The 20763-nt window shown below is 40.3% G+C and overlaps 2 protein-coding genes across 2 annotated transcripts; both read left to right on the top strand.

Annotated features, from left to right (window-relative positions):
- Nucleotides 1-1822: 1822 nt before the first annotated feature.
- LOC147315132 (fibroblast growth factor receptor 3-like) lies at nt 1823-3303 on the top strand. The gene has a single exon (XM_086260324.1). It carries the CDS (start codon nt 1911-1913, stop codon nt 3282-3284), a length of 1374 nt encoding a protein of 457 aa, XP_086116450.1. The 5' UTR covers nt 1823-1910; the 3' UTR covers nt 3285-3303.
- A 6390-nt stretch (nt 3304-9693) lies between these two features.
- On the top strand, nt 9694-11391 carry LOC147315131 (uncharacterized). Its single transcript, XM_086260323.1, has one exon. It carries the CDS (start codon nt 9714-9716, stop codon nt 11043-11045), a length of 1332 nt encoding a protein of 443 aa, XP_086116449.1. The 5' UTR covers nt 9694-9713; the 3' UTR covers nt 11046-11391.
- The last annotated feature ends 9372 nt before the right edge of the window (nt 11392-20763 follow it).

The following is a 20763-nucleotide window of genomic DNA, read 5'->3' as shown; positions in this document are numbered from 1 at the left end:
ATGCTTGTTCTACGTGAAAATATGAGGAAGTAGTTAAGTTTCAGAAACAAGCAAATTTTAGCAGAATTGCAGAAGTTTCCCATTCATTTCAATGGGACAAATTAAGCTTAATATTTTAATAGTGCTTAAAGCATCCACACAATGAGGAGGAGCTTCTTCCCCCAGGCTATGCGGGCCCTGAACCAGGTGTAGGACTGGACTCTCCCACACATATCACATCACCACACGCACTCTGGTTTTTCTTTATGCACACTTCCTATAATTTATAATCTTTATAATCTCTTTCTGCTATTTGCACATTTTTTACTGTAAAAGTTAATCTGTAAATTTTTGTAGAAAACTGTAAATTGTAAATACTGTAAAACCACTGTCATTTAATGGTCGGGCATTGCACAGCTACAAGCATTTCACCTCATGTCATACTGTGTATGGTCGTGTGTGTGACAAATAAAATTTGAATTTGAATTTGAATTTGAGTACCAATGCTGGTTTCTGTTACTGTACGTCACAGACATGAACCTGGTGCGGCTGTGCTAAATATGAAAAATAATGCAAATTCAAAATTTGAAAAATTTAAACCAATATTCTTAATTAGGGATGGGTACCGTAACCAGACCGAAAAGCAGCGCACATTTCGGTGCTTTATTTCGGTGCTTTTTTTTCCTGAGCTGTGATACACTTCTAGCCAATCATTTTACGTTTCCGAGGATAGTAGGCGGGCCCAGGTACGTTCGTTGAGCAGAGCTACAGATTAAAAATGCCCAAGGCGAAGCGGTCAAAGTCTGGCTGTACTTCACAGCAAAATATGCAAACTCAGCAGTCTGCAACAAGTGCTTTAAGCTGATATTGTGATACTGTCAAAGGAGGTAACACCAAGAATCCGATGAAACAGCTGGCGACGCATAGCGTTTTTTTTAAAAGCCCAGAAATGCGCCGTATTTGATAGCTTGCTGTGAGACCTCATACCGAGCTCATCTACTGCGGGTGGGTTGCCTGTTATGCAACATCCCCCAAAAACACAAAGAGGAGAGTCCTGGCCCCTAGCCCTGCCAGTGTAGCAGAAATAATGACGGATGATGATGGCAGCAGCAGCCGTTCTTCTCTGCGTGAGTAGCTTAATGTTGTTCGTGTGTAATTTACGTTGAGTAGGCTAAACACGTTATTACATTAATGCATGTAAGGTGAACTAGCAAACATCATCATAGCTACATGCGGCTGTCTTCTTGTTTGATGGCAGATACTCCCTTCACCCTGGCCAAAAAGGCTAAAATGACCAAAGAAAAAGTGGAAAACAGTTAAACATGAGAGGTTTAGGACAAAGTTTGTGTTTTTTCCATTGTTTAAGCACTGCTTCCAGCCAAGAGTGATACCATATATGCCCCATAGCTGCAGAAAAGGCTAACATTGTTATCTTTTTACAAAAAACAGCTGAACATGAGAGGTTTTTGGACCAATTTTGTGTTCTCCAATCTTTAAGCACCGGTTTGAGCACCGTTTGAGCACCGGCACCGTTTCAAAAGTACCGATTTGGCACCGGTATCAGATAAAACCTAAACGATACCCATCCCTATTCTTAATATTAAGATTTTATGGCTTTTAAAAAAATATACTACAGTTATTGCACACAAAGAAATCAGCTGATTCTTGCTGGTTTGGGGTCCAAGGCAGTTCAGCTCTAGGATCAGTGTCTCTGAGATTTACAAATTTCTAATAATTTTTTTCTTATTTGAGCTGCAAAAGGTTTTGTAACATTAAGCAGACAGAGCACTTGATACTGAGCCAAATGCTTCAAAGTGTTCCTTGATGATGTGATAAAGAAGTGGCGTTCCTCCTCCAACCACAAACAGGAAGCTCATGAAGCGAGCAGTGTCAGTGCTTGTACGACACTCACCAGGAGACCTCTGAGCAGGATGGCTGCAGTCGCACAGCTCTGCTTCTCCCTGCTGTTCACTGTCATCAGCAACATTCATGCAGAAGAATTTATCGCCATAAGAAAAGAAGGAGGCTCTTTACAGTTCAAGCTCCCAGATCACAACAGCTTCTGCATCACCTCCAGACGTGTTGGTGAAGATACTCTGGTCCTGTGGAACATCTCTGACCCCTGGAACAGAAACTTCACAGTACATGAAGACCTGACAGGACGACTCTCATTTCCTGAGACATTTCATGGTTCTCCTTCATTTACTCTCAACAACCTGACCCACTCAGACTCTGGACTGTACCGAGATGTGTGCTGGACTCAGGGCAGCGTGACATATGAGAGAAACATCAGCCTGACTGTGTGCAAGACAGTATGGCAGGAAGAATCTATCATAGCTTCTGATTCTACTGTAGACGTACAATGTAAAGGAGCAGGTGAGAATCTGACGGTGCGTTGGATCAGACATTACGGGGAGTGGCAACAAGCCGGGCTGAGTAGTTTTGAAGTACTACTACAACTACTCAGGACGAGTTTCAAAGACAGAATTTTGAAGGTGAATAAAGTCCAAGAAAGTTTCCTGCAGGTGACAAACGCATCACTTCTTCATGTCAACACACAACCAACGTCTTACATCTGCCTGGTGATGAACCAACAGCAGTGTGTGAGCACTTACTCTGTAAGTTTGACCAAACATACAAAGCTACGTTATGCTTCAGAGGGAGACACAGCTGTGCTGGAGTGTCCCTTCATGGACCCCATTCATGACCAGCCCCCAGTTTGGTGGAGGGAGGCAGTTGCCTACAATATTGATCAAGAAGTTGGTCAAAACTTCTCGCTGGTACTTCCATCACTAATGTTAAATGATTCAGGTATCTACAGCTGTTCAGGTGAAAAAGTAATGCACGCGTACTGGCTTTTGGTGTGCCCTAAATTTGGTCCACCTGCAGTAAAGGTTTTCTCAGAGGGAGATGAAGTCACTATGAGATGCTCTGATGATTGGGAAAATAGTACTTCGGACTTTATGTTCATGAAGTCGATCCAAACAGAAGGTAAAATTGTGTACGATGATAAGTTCTGCAGTGACAATAGAATCACTTGTTCCCGTGACAGCCTGATAATCTCTAATGTCTCACTGGAAGATGCAGGAGAGTATGTGTGTACAGGTTCTGAGTCACAGGATGAGTGTGTGTCAGCAGAAGCATTTGTTCTGATCCACAGAGAGCCCTTTGGGGTTTACTCGACCTTCTACAGAGTCAGGTGGATACTGCTCAGCGGTCTGCAGGTGATGCTTTGTGTTGTTGTGGTCTGTGTGATACAGAAAACCAGGAGAGGAGAGCAGCTTTCAGCTCAGACACACACTTAATATGCTTATCAGCATTTATAATGATAATAATACCATCATTATTATTATTATACATACAACAAGATGAAAACAAAACAAACAAAAATATTATTGTAGATGTGAATCTGTACTCTGACCTGATTGGACGGCTCGGGCTCTATCTGATTATGATTTTATCTTGTCACTTATATGTATATTATCTTTGCTGATATTGTATTTCAACTATAATGATTTTGTGATTTTGTGTGTTTTATGTGATTTGATGTTTATCCATATCTCATTCATGTATCTCTCAGAGTATCATTTTGAATATTCTTCTGTTTCTATCAGTGATCAGTTCGATCTATAAGAAATGTTAGAAACCAGTTGTAAATGTATTCGTTCTTCACTCTGATGTGAATCATTATCATCTCTCTTGGAAAATGTATTTTGTTATTGTGTTTAAGAGCAGATTCATTACAGCACCATGTTTATCTGCACTATATTGTTTTCATTGTTGTGAATCATTTATATTTGCATTTCAATTGTTGTGATGCAGCAGACTGGAAACATGATTGTCTGATACAGCAAACACTTCATAATATGGACTTGACTGCTTTGATTGTGTTTTTATATTCTCCATTTTTGTTAGGAATCATTTCTGAAATAAAAATATCTAAACAACAGGCTGAATGTTGTGAATTGAGGTTGTGCTGCATCATGTTACAGAGAGCCAGGAGAGCCATGTTTGACTTCATGGTCAGCCAACATCAGGGAACTGAAGTGCACACGGGTGCGTTTCAACAGTTTATTTTTCATAGTCACGTTCCTAACTGAGAGACGTGACTCGGAGAAATAGCTACCTGGCAGCCATAAACAGAGCCGTTTAATTCTCTGAATACTGAGGAAAGGAGCTTCAGTGCTTCCTTTGTTGCCTCCTTTAGGAAACACTGGAGCATCCTTTATGAAAGGAGACGAGAAAATGCTGTTCCATAATTCACTGCAGCGGACCTCCATTCATAAAAACGATCAATACAATAAATAAAGTGACACAGATCATGGAAATGTTCATTCTAACTGTATTTTCCTATTCATGCCAAAACCTGCTGTCATATTTGGAGTTTTAACAGTTTCTAAGCTCACTGTTGAACTCTGAACATCACACTGCTGGAATAAAAACTGCTTCTTGTTGAGTTGTTGCTTTACATGAAGAACACAGATCTATATAAAGTCAGGTGTGTTTACGGCTCGATATAATCAGTTTGCATTAATAATGCCCTTTTCTGAGTTCCAACCTTTAGGATTCATTTTTACTTCAGTACAGTTCAGCAGCTGGATTTAAGGAATTTTACTGCAGTCACATAACCCATAAGAAGGGAGGAGGAAAGGAGTCTCACTGAATCACAGCAGGTAAATATAAGGAAATAAGATGTATTTAATGTTATATGATGTGTGAAAGACTTATTAAGGGTGACCTAACGATCTTTTTTTACAGCCAGTTGCAGCCAGTTCACTTCAGCACAAATGAGAAACTCCAAAATCCCGAGGATGGAGCGTGAGGGAAAGCCTAACAGACCAAACCAAAATGATCTGAAAACAGTAAATGAAACTCAGAAAAATGAGGAGGCTGAAGAAAAATCAACATGCTGTTCATATCACAAATAACTCTTTGGGTAGAATTTGCTGAGCACTGTGCAAAGGGTCTGAGGATTAGGACTCAGGTGCCGATTCATCAAGAGGAGCGTGGCGTTACTACAAACTGTTCCACCCTATAAACACTAAATGCATTTGAACAGCTGACCTGAACAATGAGCTGAAGAACACAAAATGTTATTTACCTTCAGATCACGAGCCGTCCCAGTCGAAGTGTGCATAAAGGACATTTTTTTAAAAGCATATTGCAATACTCAGTTCATTTCATTTCTGCTCTGAGGAGCAACAAGTGGGACTGTAAACGGTCAGTGTGAGGGCTGAGTGAAAAGTTTTAGGACCAAGTTTTGACTCTGTACTCTGTGGGAATTAGATCATTTTATAAGGATATAAATTTCTAGGTTAGAGTTAAGACATAATTTGCTCGTAACTGCACTTTGTGGCTGCATAAGCAACAGTTTTTGCAGAATGTGCTCCTGATGTTCCAGAGATAAGCGAGAAGAAGATCAACAAGAAGCACCTGGCGTGGAGACGGTGAAAATGTCTCTTTGAGTGTGTTAAAGGTCGTCAACAAAAGAACTGTGGTGACTGTTATTTATGCATGTTATGTATCTGCTTGACGCAAGAGGGGGCGTAAAACCCTGACATATAAAAATCATTTGAAGTGTGCTTTTTAGCAGAGATTTATCCTGAGGATTGTGATGGTGTATTTCTTTCCACACTTGTGTTTAATAAAATCATTGTTTTGACGCCAGTGGTCGTTTGTCTCACATCTCAATCACGAATCGGGACAGTTTTTTGGTGCCGTTGACCCAGATTGAGGAAGGAGGTTGTTTGGTGGATCGGACGAAGGAGGCCGAGGTCCAGTGGTCATCAAATGGATGGACAAGAGCCAGCAGGTCGACTGAGTGGCGGGCCCTTAATAGAAAGGTAAGGCACCGCCTATTGATTAAAGTAAATATCTAAAAGGTGCTGAATTAGAAATCAAGATAAATTAAATGCCCACTCAGTGGATTTTCTGGTGAAATGCCCGTGGTGATTTTGGGTCATTGGTGATAAAAGCAAAAGTTTGGGGAATATTTGATTGACAAAATTTATTGTGATTAATGCTGGGGTGAATTTCAAAAGTTGATGTGACGTGTGTTTGAAGTTGGTGTGTTATGTGTGTCGAGTGTGACGTCAGTCAAGAAAAGAGATTATATTAGGGCATTTGGTTAAGGGATTTCATTCCCAAATTGATTAGCAGGGTTAGACTCGGGCACCAGATAATTAAACTGGCAGTTAGAGTCCATAGTGGTGCTTTTAAATGTATTTAAATTATCTAGGACAGGAGTTGGACTCCGAGGAGCGCGATTGCTCAGCGGCCTGGCGACGTCCAGTTAGCCCGGGCAGTTCCCTCCCGCGGGATTTCGGGCACCCGAACCACTGGTTCACCACTGGTGAACAACAGGCTGTATGGTCAGTTTCTTACAAACACATACTTCCTACAGTTTGTTTCACCACTGATTTGTGCCATGAAATTACATCTTCATTTTCTTTCAGCTGCAGAAATTGAAACCACACTGGTGCAGTTGGAGCATCCACAGCCTCTGTGGATGCTCAGCAACATCATGACATGAAGAACACTGGACACTTAACCACACTTAAACTTTTACTTTTTATCTCCAATAGACATGTGGGGTGGGGCTTCTGCCGGGTACCGGCTGGTTCTTGGGCACCCGGAGCACTGGGACTCTGATCTCAGGTGGGAACAATACAAAGCAAACACAGCCTATGTTTTACCTGATGGGGTACAATGTTGCTGTTGAGGGGTTGCTGCTGCTCCTGCTGCCGATAGTGCTGGAGGGCAGGGCTGTGTTGATCTGAGACTGCAGACATTAAAAAGTCCATAAGTCTGATTAAAGTCTGACTAAACAAGTGGTATGAGATAACAATAAAATGCAAAGAAATACAATGGTAGGCTAAGAATGTAACACAAAAATACACACACGCACATAAAGTGAGATACTTTCTCCAGAACACTGCAAATACAATGGCCACAAGTTTGGTTCATGGTGCTGATCCAGAATCCTTCCCTTACTATTTATTTCTAGTGCTATAATAATAAAGTAATAAGAATAAAAAAATAAAGTGATAAATATTTTTTAAAAAGTATTTATGATGATTTAAGTTGTTTGACTAATCACTCTGTGCAAAGAAAGATTATTAAATGTTTAAACTGTAGAGATATAATAATTTTGCTGCTTTAAAATCGCCACTTTGTTATATTTGAAATGTTGAATTTGAAATCTAATATAATCTGTTTCTTAATGCATTTTCTTTAAAACACAGTGAATGTTTTTAATATAATAATTCTAATAATCTACATTGAATGTGAATATGCATACAGTAGAGTTTTTAACTGTTTCTGGGGTTTTTTTTTCTTTTTGTGTGATTTTAGATATTGTGTTGATGGTATTTTACCCTGCTGTCGTCTGTAGGGTTTCCTGGGAGCAGCTGGTGTGTTCACTGGGTGTAGTCGGGTTTTTGGTGGTACCTGGTGAGATTTTTGGCATATGATGGAGTTAGTGAGCTCCAATGCTCCAGACTGTGCTGCAACCTCTGTCTGTCCCATTGTCCACCTGAATTTTGGTTGGACCAACGTTTGTTTTGTTTCTTTTTTGCTTGTTACGGTGCTTGAACAGGAGATTTCTGACTGCAGTGTTGTCTTCATTTTAAAAGAGTGGTCACAGGTTTGCAGGGACACTTAAATATGCTTTAACCTGTTTGTTGTGTCCCAGCTCACTACTGATTTATTTTCATATGAAATCAACATGAAACAAAGATAACCGTGAGGTAGGGAGGGGGGTGAAGCCCACTTTAAGGTCTGATGTGTTGCGTATTTCCTGTCAGCTCAAAGCAGTCTGACGATTCTGCTCTGACATCGACATTTTCACCCAAATAAGTAACACTGACTGGATGTTTTCTCTTTTACAGGTCATTGAAACAAACATTCCAGATGTTTTACCAGCTGAAATAAGGGAAAAGGCCTCACCTGGACATGAAACTGATGCTCAGTCAGGGGATACTCACCCACGAGCCTCAACTCTTGTGGCCTGGTACCAAACGACTCACGGACTAGTACCGGTCCGTGGCCCGGGACCGCTGTCCTAGAGTACATTCACTAATCTTCCATCTAGTTTGTGACATGAGAAACAGGACCAGAAACTACTTGGACTGGTTTCATGTGCCTAATCTTTTACCCACAAAGAAAGCATTAGTACACTATTAGTACATCTCAGAGACAACTTCTTTCTCTGGAAGTCACATGACGAGTAATAGATTACATCGCTCACAGTATCTGACCAACAAGCTGCTGTGGAAAGTGAATGGGTTAAATGCAGAGAGGAATTTCCCCACGGGGATCAATAAAGTATACGTTATTACATTATTATTATTATTAATACCAAGAATTTAGAAGGAAATGTTTTAATCTGATTAAAACTGTCACACTAATCTTTGTATTTTTTAAATTTGGTCTCACTTTAGCAAACACATCAGATATTCTCTTAAAAATGCAGATTTGTTTATTCCTTCTTTTTTTTTAAATGTGTATGTTTGTCTGTAAAAACAGGCACAGAGATGATGTTACAAATCCTTTTTGGGACATTTTCTTAGAATAATGAAATATGAGTAATTTGAAAATAATTGAGAAAGAATCTCAGTTTGATGAGCCTCGGTTTAAAATGTAACTTAAAAGGAGACCTTTCATATGCTATGACTTGTTTGGAGCAGCCATCTATCGCACATCGTCATATGACCCTTAAAAGTTTACTGAAAATACACTTTTTGACGTTTTTTTCCAGTGAATTATCTTTTGGTGTCCCTGGAACTTGAACCTAGCTTTTTCTGTTTTTTTATGATTTCATGGTCTGTTTGGGTTTTCAGAAAGGATTTATGTTTTGCTCTTTAGTTTTCTAATTAATCAGTTGTTCCTTTTTGGTTTTCAGTTTTGTCTTTTCATGGCTTAAGCCCTTGCCTAGCTCTTGTTTGTAGTTTTGTTAGTCGCTGTGGCATAGGAATAACAGACCCGACCACATACTTTTCTCCCAGTGAAAATGTTTCTTCCTGAATTTAAGGGGCCCGGGTGGAAGTACAAAGAGTCAGCATTGCAGGTAAAGGCGACATGGGAGGAGGGAGTCCAAGGGGTCCGGGTGAGAAGTGATCCAGAGACTCCAGAATGTACGTGGTCCAACAGCTCTGGCAGGGAGGCAGGCAAGTGAAGTGCCACGATACGTAACCTGACAGCAGAAAACTTGCATCCAGACAGAGGTGAGTATTGTTCCGTCTGTGAAGCATGATGACCAGGCAGGTAAACGAGTTAGCTGAAGATCTGGCGGAGGTCTGTTGTGAGTGCTGGTGTTAAATGCTGGAGACTGCTTGATTGCTGTCAGGTGTGAAGGCTGATTGAACTCATCACAGTGTACTGTTATTTCTCAACAAATCAGCTGATCCTGAGGTTTCAGATGTCATGAGTTTATATGGAACGACCCTCCCTGGTTTATTGCCTGTTTGGGGTCCAAAGGAGTTCAGCTTTAGGTTCAGTGTCTCTGAGATTTAGAAGCTTTTAATAAAATGTCAGCTTTTCTTGTTTGAGCTGTAAAAGGTTTTGTAACATCCACACATTAAGCAGACAGAGCGCTTGATACTGAGCCCAATGCTTCAGTGTTCCTTGATGATGTGATAAAGAAGTGGCGTTCCTCCTCCAACCACAAACAGGAAGCTCATGAAGCGAGCAGTGTCAGTGTTTGTCCGACACTCACCAGGAGACCTCTGAGCAGGATGGCTGCAGTCGCACAGCTCTGCTTCTCCCTGCTGTTCACTCTCATCAGCAACATTCATGCAGAAGAAATTATCGCCATAATCAAGGAAGGAAGCTTTTTTCAATTCAAGCTCCCAGATCACAACAGCTCCTGCAAAACCTCCAAACATGTTGGTGAAGATACTCTGGTCCTGTGGAACATTTCTCACTTTGGGAAGAGAGTCCCCACATTACATGAAGACGTGACAGGACGAGTCTTATATTCAGCATTAAATGGTTCTTCTTCATTTACTCTCCATCAGCTGACCCACTCGGATTCTGGACTGTACCAAGATGTGTGCTGGACTCAGGGCAACGTGACATATGAGAGAAACATCAACCTGACTGTGTGCAGCACATTAAGTAAAAAAACAAGTGATATTACAAGTCTTGAAGCAATACTGAATAAACAATGTAAGGGAGCAGGCAACAAACTAACGGCCCAGTGGATCAATTATGAATTGACAAATTTGGATGACATATATACAGGAACTTCCAGGATCAGTTTGACTTTGGGGAAGAATGCTGCAAGGCTACGTTTCCAGGAGCTGACCAACATGTCAACTCTTCATGTGTCTAACTTCATAGTCCACACATTTTACATCTGCCTGGTTATGAAGCAACAGCAGTGTGTGAGCGGTAACTCTGTACGAGTGATCACACAAACAAACACAATCTATCACTCGATGGGAGAGACAGTGGTGCTGCAGTGTCCCTTCATTGATGATCAGCCCCCGATTTGGCGGAAGTTTGACGCTCACACCAAAACTTACAGAGAAATCAGTCGAAACTACTCGTTGGTGTTTCCATCACTGATGTTAAAGAATTCAGGTTGGTACACCTGTCAAAGTCAAACCTTAAAAAAGCAGTACCAGCTTATAGTGTGCCCCAAATTTGGTCCACCTGCGGTAGGGGTCTTCTCAGAGGGAGATAATGTCACCGTCAGATGTTCAGCGAAGAGTGGACAGTTTACGAATCTTTTGTGGTTTATGAAGTCGATCCAAACAGAAGGCAAAATTGTTCAAATTCCACAAAACAGAATGAAACTGTCAGATAAAGGCTTGATAATCTCTAATGTCTCACTGGAAGATGCAGGAGAGTATTGGTGTGCAGTTTTAGAGTCATATGGTCCGTGTGTGTCAGCAGAAAAAACAGTTCTGATCCACAGAGAGCCCTTTGGGGTTTACTCGACCTTCTACAGAGTCAGGTGGATACTGCTCAGCGGTCTGCAGGTGATGCTTTGTGTTGTTGTGGTCTGTGTGATACAGAAAACCAGGAGAGGAGAGCAGCTTTCAGCTCAGACACACACTTAATATGCTTATTATTATTATTGTTGTTGTTGTTATTATTATTATTATTATTACATGTTATGTCTCTCACATGATTATATTTTTTTAAACATTTTGCCTTTTTTTAATCCTTTGACTTATATCTAAGATAAATGTTTTATTTGTGCTCATATTTCATTTAAAAGGTAATTCTAAAGTGGGTTTTTTTTTGTTTGTTTTATATGATTTTAATTTATAATCTTATCCATTCTATCAGTCAGTGATCAGGTAGATCTAGGATAAATTTATTAGTTCTTCACTCTGATGTGAATCATTATCATATCTCCTGGAAAATGTATTTTGTTATTGTTTTGGTGCACGCGCAATCATCCAGTAAAGTACATCCCAAGTTGATTCTGCTCATCTGGACGCAGCATGTTCAGTGGGAGAAACGTTTCGTCACTCATCCAAGTGACTTCTTCAGTCTCAGCTAACTGCAGGTTTCCCCAACCTTATAAACAGTACAATTGCACATGACTGAAACTAGCCCACTGAATGAACAATGGGCTATGAGGTCAGTTCCTTGATCATTAATATGCAAATTGTCATGATTATTGATCAACAACCACTAATTTGATCAATGGCCATGAGTACCCTTCACAGAGAGTTGGGAAATTGCTGCAATTGTTGTGGATTTTATTATGATATATATACCTGTATACACTGGACATATAATCATAAATACTCACATATATACTTTGCATATAATATCTATATATACTCTGTAATATATCTATATTATTGCTAATATATATTTTGTAATATATCTATATTATGGCTAAAGCACTTCTGGATGGATGCAAACGCATTTCGTTACCTTGTACTTGTGACATGTGCAATGACAATAAAGTTGAATTCTATTCTATTCTATTGTAATCATATATACTCATATACACTACATATACCTACATCGTTTTATAAGTGTTTTAACCTACATGTTTAAATCACAAGATGCATATATTTAGGTCCTATATTATCTACAATTATATTAATAAAGTCTGTGTCTTTTGTTGCATGAGCACCTGTTGATCCATAGTGTTTGAAATGTAATAATTAGGATCAATGAGTAACCTTTGGTCATGTTATTGCCAACAGTGATCAGTCCAAACACAGGGTTAAATAAACTTCGTCCTGCTAAAGATGAAACTGGGACTCTCTCATGTGTTGGTTTTGACATCATCCTCTTGTAAAAAAGTTGCACATTTTCCAGCAAGTTTTTCTTCTTTTTTTCATCATCTTTGTGCCTGTTTTTACTGACTAAATATAAAAAAATTAAAGGTTTAAAAAGAAAGCAGCAAGTCTTCATGTTTAAGAGAATATCTGATCTGTTTGTTTGAGAGTGTCCAAAAAATAGAAATATAAAGATTAGTGTGACAGTTTTAATCAGATTCTCAGATGAAAACATTTCCTTCTAAATTCTCAGTTTTCACTTATCAGCATTCAGTCAAACATGTTTCATCTCTGTGTCTAAAAAAGACTTTCCACAGCAGCTGGTTGGTCAGATACTGTGAGAGATGTAATCTATTACTCTTCCTGTGACTGTGAGAAAGAAAGTGTCTCTGAGATGTACTAATAATGTACTGATGCTTTCTTTATGGGTAAAAGATGAGGCGCATGAAACCAGTCCAAGTAGTTTCTGGTCCTGTTTCTCTTTTCACGTCACAAACTGGATGGAAGATTAGTGAATGTACTCTAGGACAGTTTGGTTCATGTGTTCAGTGTCAGACAGGTGACGTCAGCTTCATGTGGTTCTTTTGCTTCTTGCAGTTTAGTATCTACAGCAACAACAGAAAACACTAATCACACAAACAGACTCACACAGACACACAAGGACCGAGTCAGTCCAGTCATAGTGTCTTCAGATCGCTTCAGCCTTCATCTCCCTGATGTTCGCTGACCATGAACCCAAGCACGGCTCCCCTGCTGTGTAGCTCCTCCTGTCACGGTCCTGGATCTGTCACCCATCATTTTGTTTTTGAATTATTAATAATCTTTGATTTCATTGTTATTTAGTTTCCAGTCTCTTGATTTCTGTGTCTGTGCTTCCCCTACGTTCCTTACGTCACATTTAGTAAAGTTATGTTTTCGTGTCTGTACTTCTCATTGTTTCAGTGTCAGGTTTGTGTCATGTTTCCTGTTTTACTTTGACAATCTCGTGTGCTATGTTTGTGTTTTCAGTTTTGCTTCCCCTGATTTTGTGTGATTTCTCCCAGCCCTCCTCCTGTGTCTCATTCCCTCGTTACCCCTGTGTGTTTTAAGCCCTTTATCTGTGTGGAGCATCTGTGTATCACCTGCTGCATTTCTCCGTGTTCCAGGTTTCATGGTTTGTGTTTCATGTCTCTGACTGTCAGGTTTTTAGTTCCTTTGTATTGCTTCTGTAGTTGCTCCTAGTTTAGGTTTAGTTTAGTTCTTAGTCACTGTCTGCTTGCATTCTGTTCCTGCCACCATCAGAGATACACTTAGTGTCCATTCATCAGTGTCTGCAGTTGGGTCCATACTCTCTCTCGGCACTAAAAACAACGACGGGTATCTGCTGGACTGAATGAAGATTTGAGCTTAAAGTGTTTCCTTTGAACAAGTTTCTATAAAATATAAAAGTATGTTTTTAATTAAATCACACTGCTCTGTTTTAATATTTGCATCATTGTTACACTTAGGGCTGTGCGATATGACCAAAATCCCATAAGACATCTATCGCCCGATAACAATATAAATCACAAAAACTTTACATTTTCTGTAAATTCTGTGAATCTCAGGCAGCTCGACTTGCGTGAAGTGTTTCCAGCTGGGCGTCGTGTACCTGGAGTCGAGTGTTTTAACCGATGCATGAAACTATACATTTTTAGACATAAGTTGTAATGGCCGCTGTTTTCTTTGTGAGTGTTTATTACACGGTGTGCTGCGGGGAAAAGCCTGTTCTAACGTTTGAGACTAAGGTTTATTTTTTAGCAGTGTGGTTATATTAAATATAACAGAAAGAGAGAACTTTAACAAATTAATATAGCCACTACAGTGGCCATCAAAACGGTGAAAAAATATTGCCGTAAACAGTTTATTTTGCGACACCACGAAACAAACGATAGCGTAAAATGAAACAGAGACGTTTTTATATCGTCATCCGATATATATCGTTATATCGAACAACCCTAGTTACTCTATTGAAAAAACTGACCAGGAAGTGAATTCCCATTTGCTCCTTTTAAATCCACTCATCTGCCAAATTGCTCTACATGAATGATATGACCTGATGTGATGAAGTCCACAAGGCTTGGCATGTTTGTTGGTATGGCCAAATTGATGAAATTGAGACTTGTCATCTATTTCCCCGAGTCATGCCTGTGCCACATCGAGTCTGCAGCTCAGAGAGTAAAACGGCCTCTGTTTCTACTCTGGTCGAAAGAATCCACGCTTCGTACTGATGTCCACAATTCTTTTATTCCTCTCACAATCATGGAGCACCGTGAAAACTAGAAACAAGTAAAATAATATCAATAGCACATATGATATTCATCTCAGCCACTTATTTCCTTTCACAAAGTGCACAAGTGTTAAACAAATAACAGCATAATGATTTTTACCGTGTACGTCTTGTAAAACCAGCAGTAGAAAAGTTGTACATTGCGAAAAGTCCGCCGTGTTACCTTCTGTCTTGTCTCTCCCGCGCACAACTTCCGGTTCCCGCAACTCACAGGAAGTGACTACTTCACAATAATATTTTAACAGAAACATTTCTTATAAGAAGGATATATCACTGGATTCATAGATTATCTTTTCCTACTGCAAATTAGGGCTGCCACGATTAGTCGACTAGTCACGATTATGTCGACTATTAAAATCGTCGACGACTAATTTAATAGTCGACGCATCATTTGAAGCTTTGTAAGATCACAAAGGACGCAGGAATGAGTAGTAGGATTTAAGAGTGTAATAACGGACTGAAACAGAAGATGGCAGCACTGCATGTACAAGGATGCCAGCTGCCGTTAAACCCCGAAGAAGAAGAAGCTGTGTCCCAGAATTCATAGCGCAGCCCAGCATAGTTGTCAACAATGGCGGCAGCTAGTTAGTTTTAACTTTACTCTTATTATTCTTTCTGGGTCACAAAATAAACGTTTAACATATTTTCAGGCGAGAATGTAGCTGTGTAAACCTCAAATATCTGCTCAGTTTATCAAGACACCACATATTTTCAAAAGCGCTCCGACGTTTTCGGAGACGTCTGTTACCCACTAGCTCGTTAGCTAGGCGGGGGCAAGGCTAACTAGAGCCGTGAGAACACCGGACTCCCGGCAAATCGTTTTCAAACCCACCGCCGTCTTTCGCTAGTCAGGTTAAACATGATATATAAGTCACTTAGATAACTTAAAAATGTTATTGTTTGGCTTTCTTTAGTATTTTATTTGTTCCTGAGTAAATCGGTTTGGCTGAGATTAAAGTTATAGTTTTTGCACAGCTAAAACTGTCAAGCAGACAGCTGATTATCAGAAGTGTGAGACGCTGGAGAATATACTCCGGTGTCCTGTTATATTTTAGAAAGCAAGGAGTTTATTAAACTTCACCGAAACAATCTGCAAATTGTCATGATATGAGTGAACAGTTGTTGTTTAAGGTGCAGTTCATGTGGAAGCCACCGGAGGGTGGTGTGGAGATAATAAAAAAGTGATGGCTAAAACCTAAGACGGTGTCATGTCTGCTCCCTGAAGTAATATCGTAACATGGTGTCAGAAGTGAACTGATAAGGCTATAGAAGAGTGTCGCACACATGGAAGGGCTTAAGCCGCCAGCTGGACTTGATTTGCTGCAAGGGAACCTCTCGGAAAATTGGAGACGGTTTCGGCAACGGTTCGAGCTGTATCTCGCGGCTACAGGAGGTGCTAGCAAGCCACCCAAGGTACAGTCTTCACTATTTCTTCACGTTGCTGGAGAGGAAGCGGTTGAAGTGTATAATACCTTCACGTTTGCGGAAAATGGTGATGAGCATAAGCTGACGAAAATAATGGAGAAATTTGAGGAATACTGTAGCCCAAAGAAGAACATAACCTATGAAAGGTACAAGTTTTTCACGTGTGTGCAAGGGGATATGCCAATTAGCCAGTACATCACGGAGCTAAAGCTAAGGGCCAAGTCATGTGAATTTGGACAACTGCAAGAATCCCTCATCAGAGATCGGGTAGTGTGTGGAATTACATCGGATGCAATGAGAGAAAGGCTGTTAAGAGAAGATGATATTACTCTCGAAAAAGTAGTTCAGCTTTGCATTGCAGCTGAGACCACAAAAGCTCAAATCAAGCAAATGCATGAGGAGGATCAAAATGCTCAAGTCTCTGCACATGAAAGTAAAGACGTACATGCAGTGAGACATAAGCAGACATGCAAAAAAGACAGACAAAGTAAGATGAAACTGAACGACAAAGACCAAGCAAGCACGTTTAATTGCAAACGATGTGGAACTAAGCATGCATTACGCCAATGCCCTGCTTATGGCAAACAGTGCAAGAACTGCGGGAAAATGAATCACTTTGCCAGAATGTGTAGATCGAGAAAAGTGCACACTGTCGCCAATGAAGCTACGGATCAGCAGGCAAGTCTGTTCATTGGAGCTGTAAATGCAAAAACACAGACACGAACAGATGAATGGACTGTAGAAATAAAAGTTGGCCACAAACCTGTGAAATTCAAACTTGATACTGGTGCACAAGCCAATGTGGTTCCCTACAGTCTACTACGAAGAATAGGAAATAAGCAAATGCTTAGACCCACAAATGTCAGGTTGTCAACATACACCGGAGACAAAATAGCAGTTAAAGGAAAGTGCACTTGGGCAGTGAAATACAAAAAGAAAAGTTTTGCTTTGGAGTTCATTGTCGTAAAATCAGAAACCAAGCCAATTCTGGGAATTCAAACATGTGAAGAAATGGGACTCATCAAGAGAGTGATGGCACTGAATAAAAGTGATGAAATGGACATCTTCAAAGAATTTGCTGATGTGTTTGAGGGGATAGGTTGCCTTGAGGGAGAACACACCATTCAAATTAATGATAGTGTGGCACCAAAAGTTCATCCACCGAGAAAAATCCCCGTCACTTTGAGAGAAAAACTCAAAGTAGAACTGGACAGAATGGAAAAAATGGAGGTGATTACAAAAATTGAAGAGCCTACCCAGTGGGTAAATCCAATCGTCGTTGTGGAAAAGGCTACTGGACGACTGAGAGTCTGCCTAGATCCACGTGATCTCAATACAGCAGTCATGAGAGAGCACTACCAGTTGCCAACAGTTGAAGAGATAACGAGCCGACTGGCAAAGGCCAAATACTTCACTGTGCTGGACGCAAGCTCAGGATTTTGGCAACTTAAATTGGATGAAGCCAGCTCTCGTCTCTGTACATTCAACACACCTTTTGGTCATTACAGATTCCTTCGCCTGCCTTTTGGAATTAATTCAGCTCCAGAAGTATTCCACAGGACAGTGAGGCAGCTGTTTGAGGGGATTGATGGCGTCGAGACATACATAGACGACCTTTTGATCTGGGGAGAGACTAAAGTACAGCATGACGACAGACTGAGGCAAGTGCTGGAGAGAACAAGAGCAAAAAATTTTAAGCTGAACAAAGACAAATGCAAGGTAGGCCTGGAGGAAATTAAATACCTTGGCCACATCTTCTCGGCAGATGGTTTGAAACCAGATCAGAGCAAGATAGAGGCAGTAAAGAAAATGCCTACACCAGAGTGCAAAAAAGATGTGGAGCGATTTCTGGGTATGGTGACATACCTAGCAAAGTTCATTCCAAACATGTCACAACACACAGCGCCATTACGCGGCCTTACCAGAGATGATGCTGCATGGCAGTGGGAAGGTGAGCATCAGCACGCATTCAACAAATTGAAAACAATTCTTACTGAAGCTCCTGTGCTCAGATACTATGATGTACAGCTTCCAGTAACACTATCTGTCGATGCTTCTAAAAGTGGACTCGGTGCTGTCTTACTACAAGATGGCAAGCCAGTTGCTTATGCATCACGCTCATTAACAGAGACTGAACAGCGTTATGCACAAATAGAAAAGGAGATGTTGGCAATTGTGTTTGGTGCAGAGCGTTTCCATCAGTATGTGTATGGCAGAGAAGTGAACGTGGAGTCAGATCACAAACCACTAGAAGTGATAATGAAAAAGCCGTTGAGCAGTGCTCCAGCAAGAATACAGAGACTCCTAATGAGACTGCAAAAATATCAGGTACAAGTACAGTACAAGCCAGGAAGTGAAATGTACATCGCAGACACATTATCCAGAGCATATTTGCCAGTGACCAGCTCATCTGATAATGAGATAGAAGACCAGGTGCACATGGTAATTTCCAACTTACCTGTGACAAGTGCAAAACTAAAGGAATTCAGAAAGGAAACAAGGAATGATATGACACTGACTAAACTTACAGAGACAGTTCTGGATGGATGGCCAGAAACAAGAAACCAAGCTGCAACAGAAATCCAAGCGTATTGGAATTACAGGGAACAAATTTCAGTAGTGGATGGAGTTCTGTTCAAAGGAGAGCAGCTTATTGTTCCTGCAGCACTGAGAGCAGAAATGCTAAAGCGCATTCATGAGGGTCACTTGGGTATTGAAAGCTGCCGACGCAGAGCGAGAGAAGTACTCTTTTGGCCTGGAATGTCACAGAGTATCACAGAGATGGTGAACTGCTGTGATGTGTGCAGTACTCACCAGAAACGACAGAACAAAGAACCACTACATCCACATAGTGTTCCTGAAAGACCTTGGCAGAAGATAGGTGTGGACCTATTTACTTTTGACCAGCAGGAATATCTCCTCTTAGTGGATTACTATTCCAAGTTCATTGAGGTTGAGTGGCTGAAGTCAGACACAAGAAGTGCAACAGTTATCACTCATCTTAAGTCACAATTTGCCAGACACGGGATTCCTGAAACGGTGATTTCAGACAACGGACCACAGTTCAGCTCCCGTGAATTCCAAGACTTTGCAAAAGAGTGGGAGTTTTGTCACAACACTACGAGCCCCCACCATGCACAGTCAAACGGAATGGCAGAGAGAGGAGTACAAACAGTGAAACTTTTGTTAAAAAAGGCAAAAGCCGAGGGGAATGACCCGTATCTATCATTAATGAATCTGAGGAGTACACCGTTGGAGGACATTGGAGCGTCACCAGCCCAGCTGCTAATGGGTCGACGCATAAGAACAAGACTTCCAACAACATCGCAAAGATTGAAACCCCACATGGTCACTAAGACAGTGCAGCAGTTGTTAGAAACAAGACAACAGAAACAGAGAGAATACTTTAACCAAGGAACCAAAGCACTTAAACAACTGCAGGTTGGTGACACTGTCAGAATGTGGCAACAGGGTGTATGGAATCCAGCTCAGGTGACAGGTTTATCTGAACATCCAAGATCTTATGTTGTTCAGATGCCTGATGGACAGACATATAGAAGGAACAGAAAGTTTCTAAGGCAGTCAAGGGACAACCAAAACGTAACACAGCAAAATGAGTGTGATGAAACACAGGGACAAAGTGAGATGGACATGCAAAGTACAAATGTCACTCCCACAGAGTTTCCAAGTTCCCCACCCAAAACTGCGAGTGGACGTATTGTTTCCAAGCCCAGAAGGCTTATTGAGGAATAAAATGAACATTATGTTTTGAGCACATGCTGTGATTAAAAATAAAAAAAAATAAAAAAAAGTGTTCACTAGAGAGAAATGTGAGTATGCCAAGAGGCATTTTTTTTTCTCCCTTTCTTTTTTCCCTCTGGTCATGGGCCTTGAGTGGTGTTGTGAGTTACTTTGTTGTTTGCCCCTGTTGTTGAAAAAAAAAAAAAGGGGGATGTCATGATATGAGTGAACAGTTGTTGTTTAAGGTGCAGTTCATGTGGAAGCCACCGGAGGGTGGTGTGGAGATAATAAAAAAGTGATGGCTAAAACCTAAGACGGTGTCATGTCTGCTCCCTGAAGTAATATCGTAACACAAATTTCATTAAAAATTAATAAACTACCATCTTGTCTTTATTTTTAGTTAGCACAAACACTTCAAGCTGTAAGCTAATGATAGTTATATAAGACCAGATGCTGCTGGTGCAATAAGCTGTACGCTGTACGTCCAATGGATGATGATCTGATTAGTCGACTAATCGCAAAAATAATCGGTGACTAGTCGACTATCAAAATAATCGTTTGTGGCAGCCCTACTGCAAATGTACACAAGCATGAGAAGCAAATAAAGAAAACAAATAGAAAACAATAACGATCTCAGATTCACTTTGGTGTTGTCATGGCAACCCACACAAACATTTCAGCTACAGCCTCCATTTAAAATGAATCCAGTTTCAAATTCAAATTTTATTTGTCACGTACACAGTCATACACAGTACGATATGCAGTGAAATGCTTGGACAACTGCTCGTGACCTAAAAAAAAAAGGAAAAGGCTATGAATAAGATAGGAAATAAATATGAAAAATTAAAAAGGGTAAATTTAACTAGGAAGGAATAAAATATAAATTAAGGTTAAAAATGAAATAACTGCACAACACAAATTAGAATGAAGGGTAAATTTAACTGGGAAAGAATAAGATAAAATATATAAATTAAAGTTGAAAATAAAATAACTGTACAACAAAATACACAATACACAGTATAGAACTATATAAGAATGTATGAAGAAATATAAATAAAT

The sequence above is a fragment of the Aulonocara sp. 'chitande type north' Nkhata Bay genome, linkage group LG14, assembly GCF_057382095.1.
Source record: "Aulonocara sp. 'chitande type north' Nkhata Bay isolate Kocher_YH1m ecotype deep benthic linkage group LG14, A_spYH_male_GT1.1, whole genome shotgun sequence".
Lineage (NCBI taxonomy): Eukaryota > Metazoa > Chordata > Actinopteri > Cichliformes > Cichlidae > Aulonocara > Aulonocara sp. 'chitande type north' Nkhata Bay.
The sequence above is the reverse complement of the archived record's forward strand: the minus strand, read 5'-3'. Positions and strand labels throughout refer to the sequence as shown.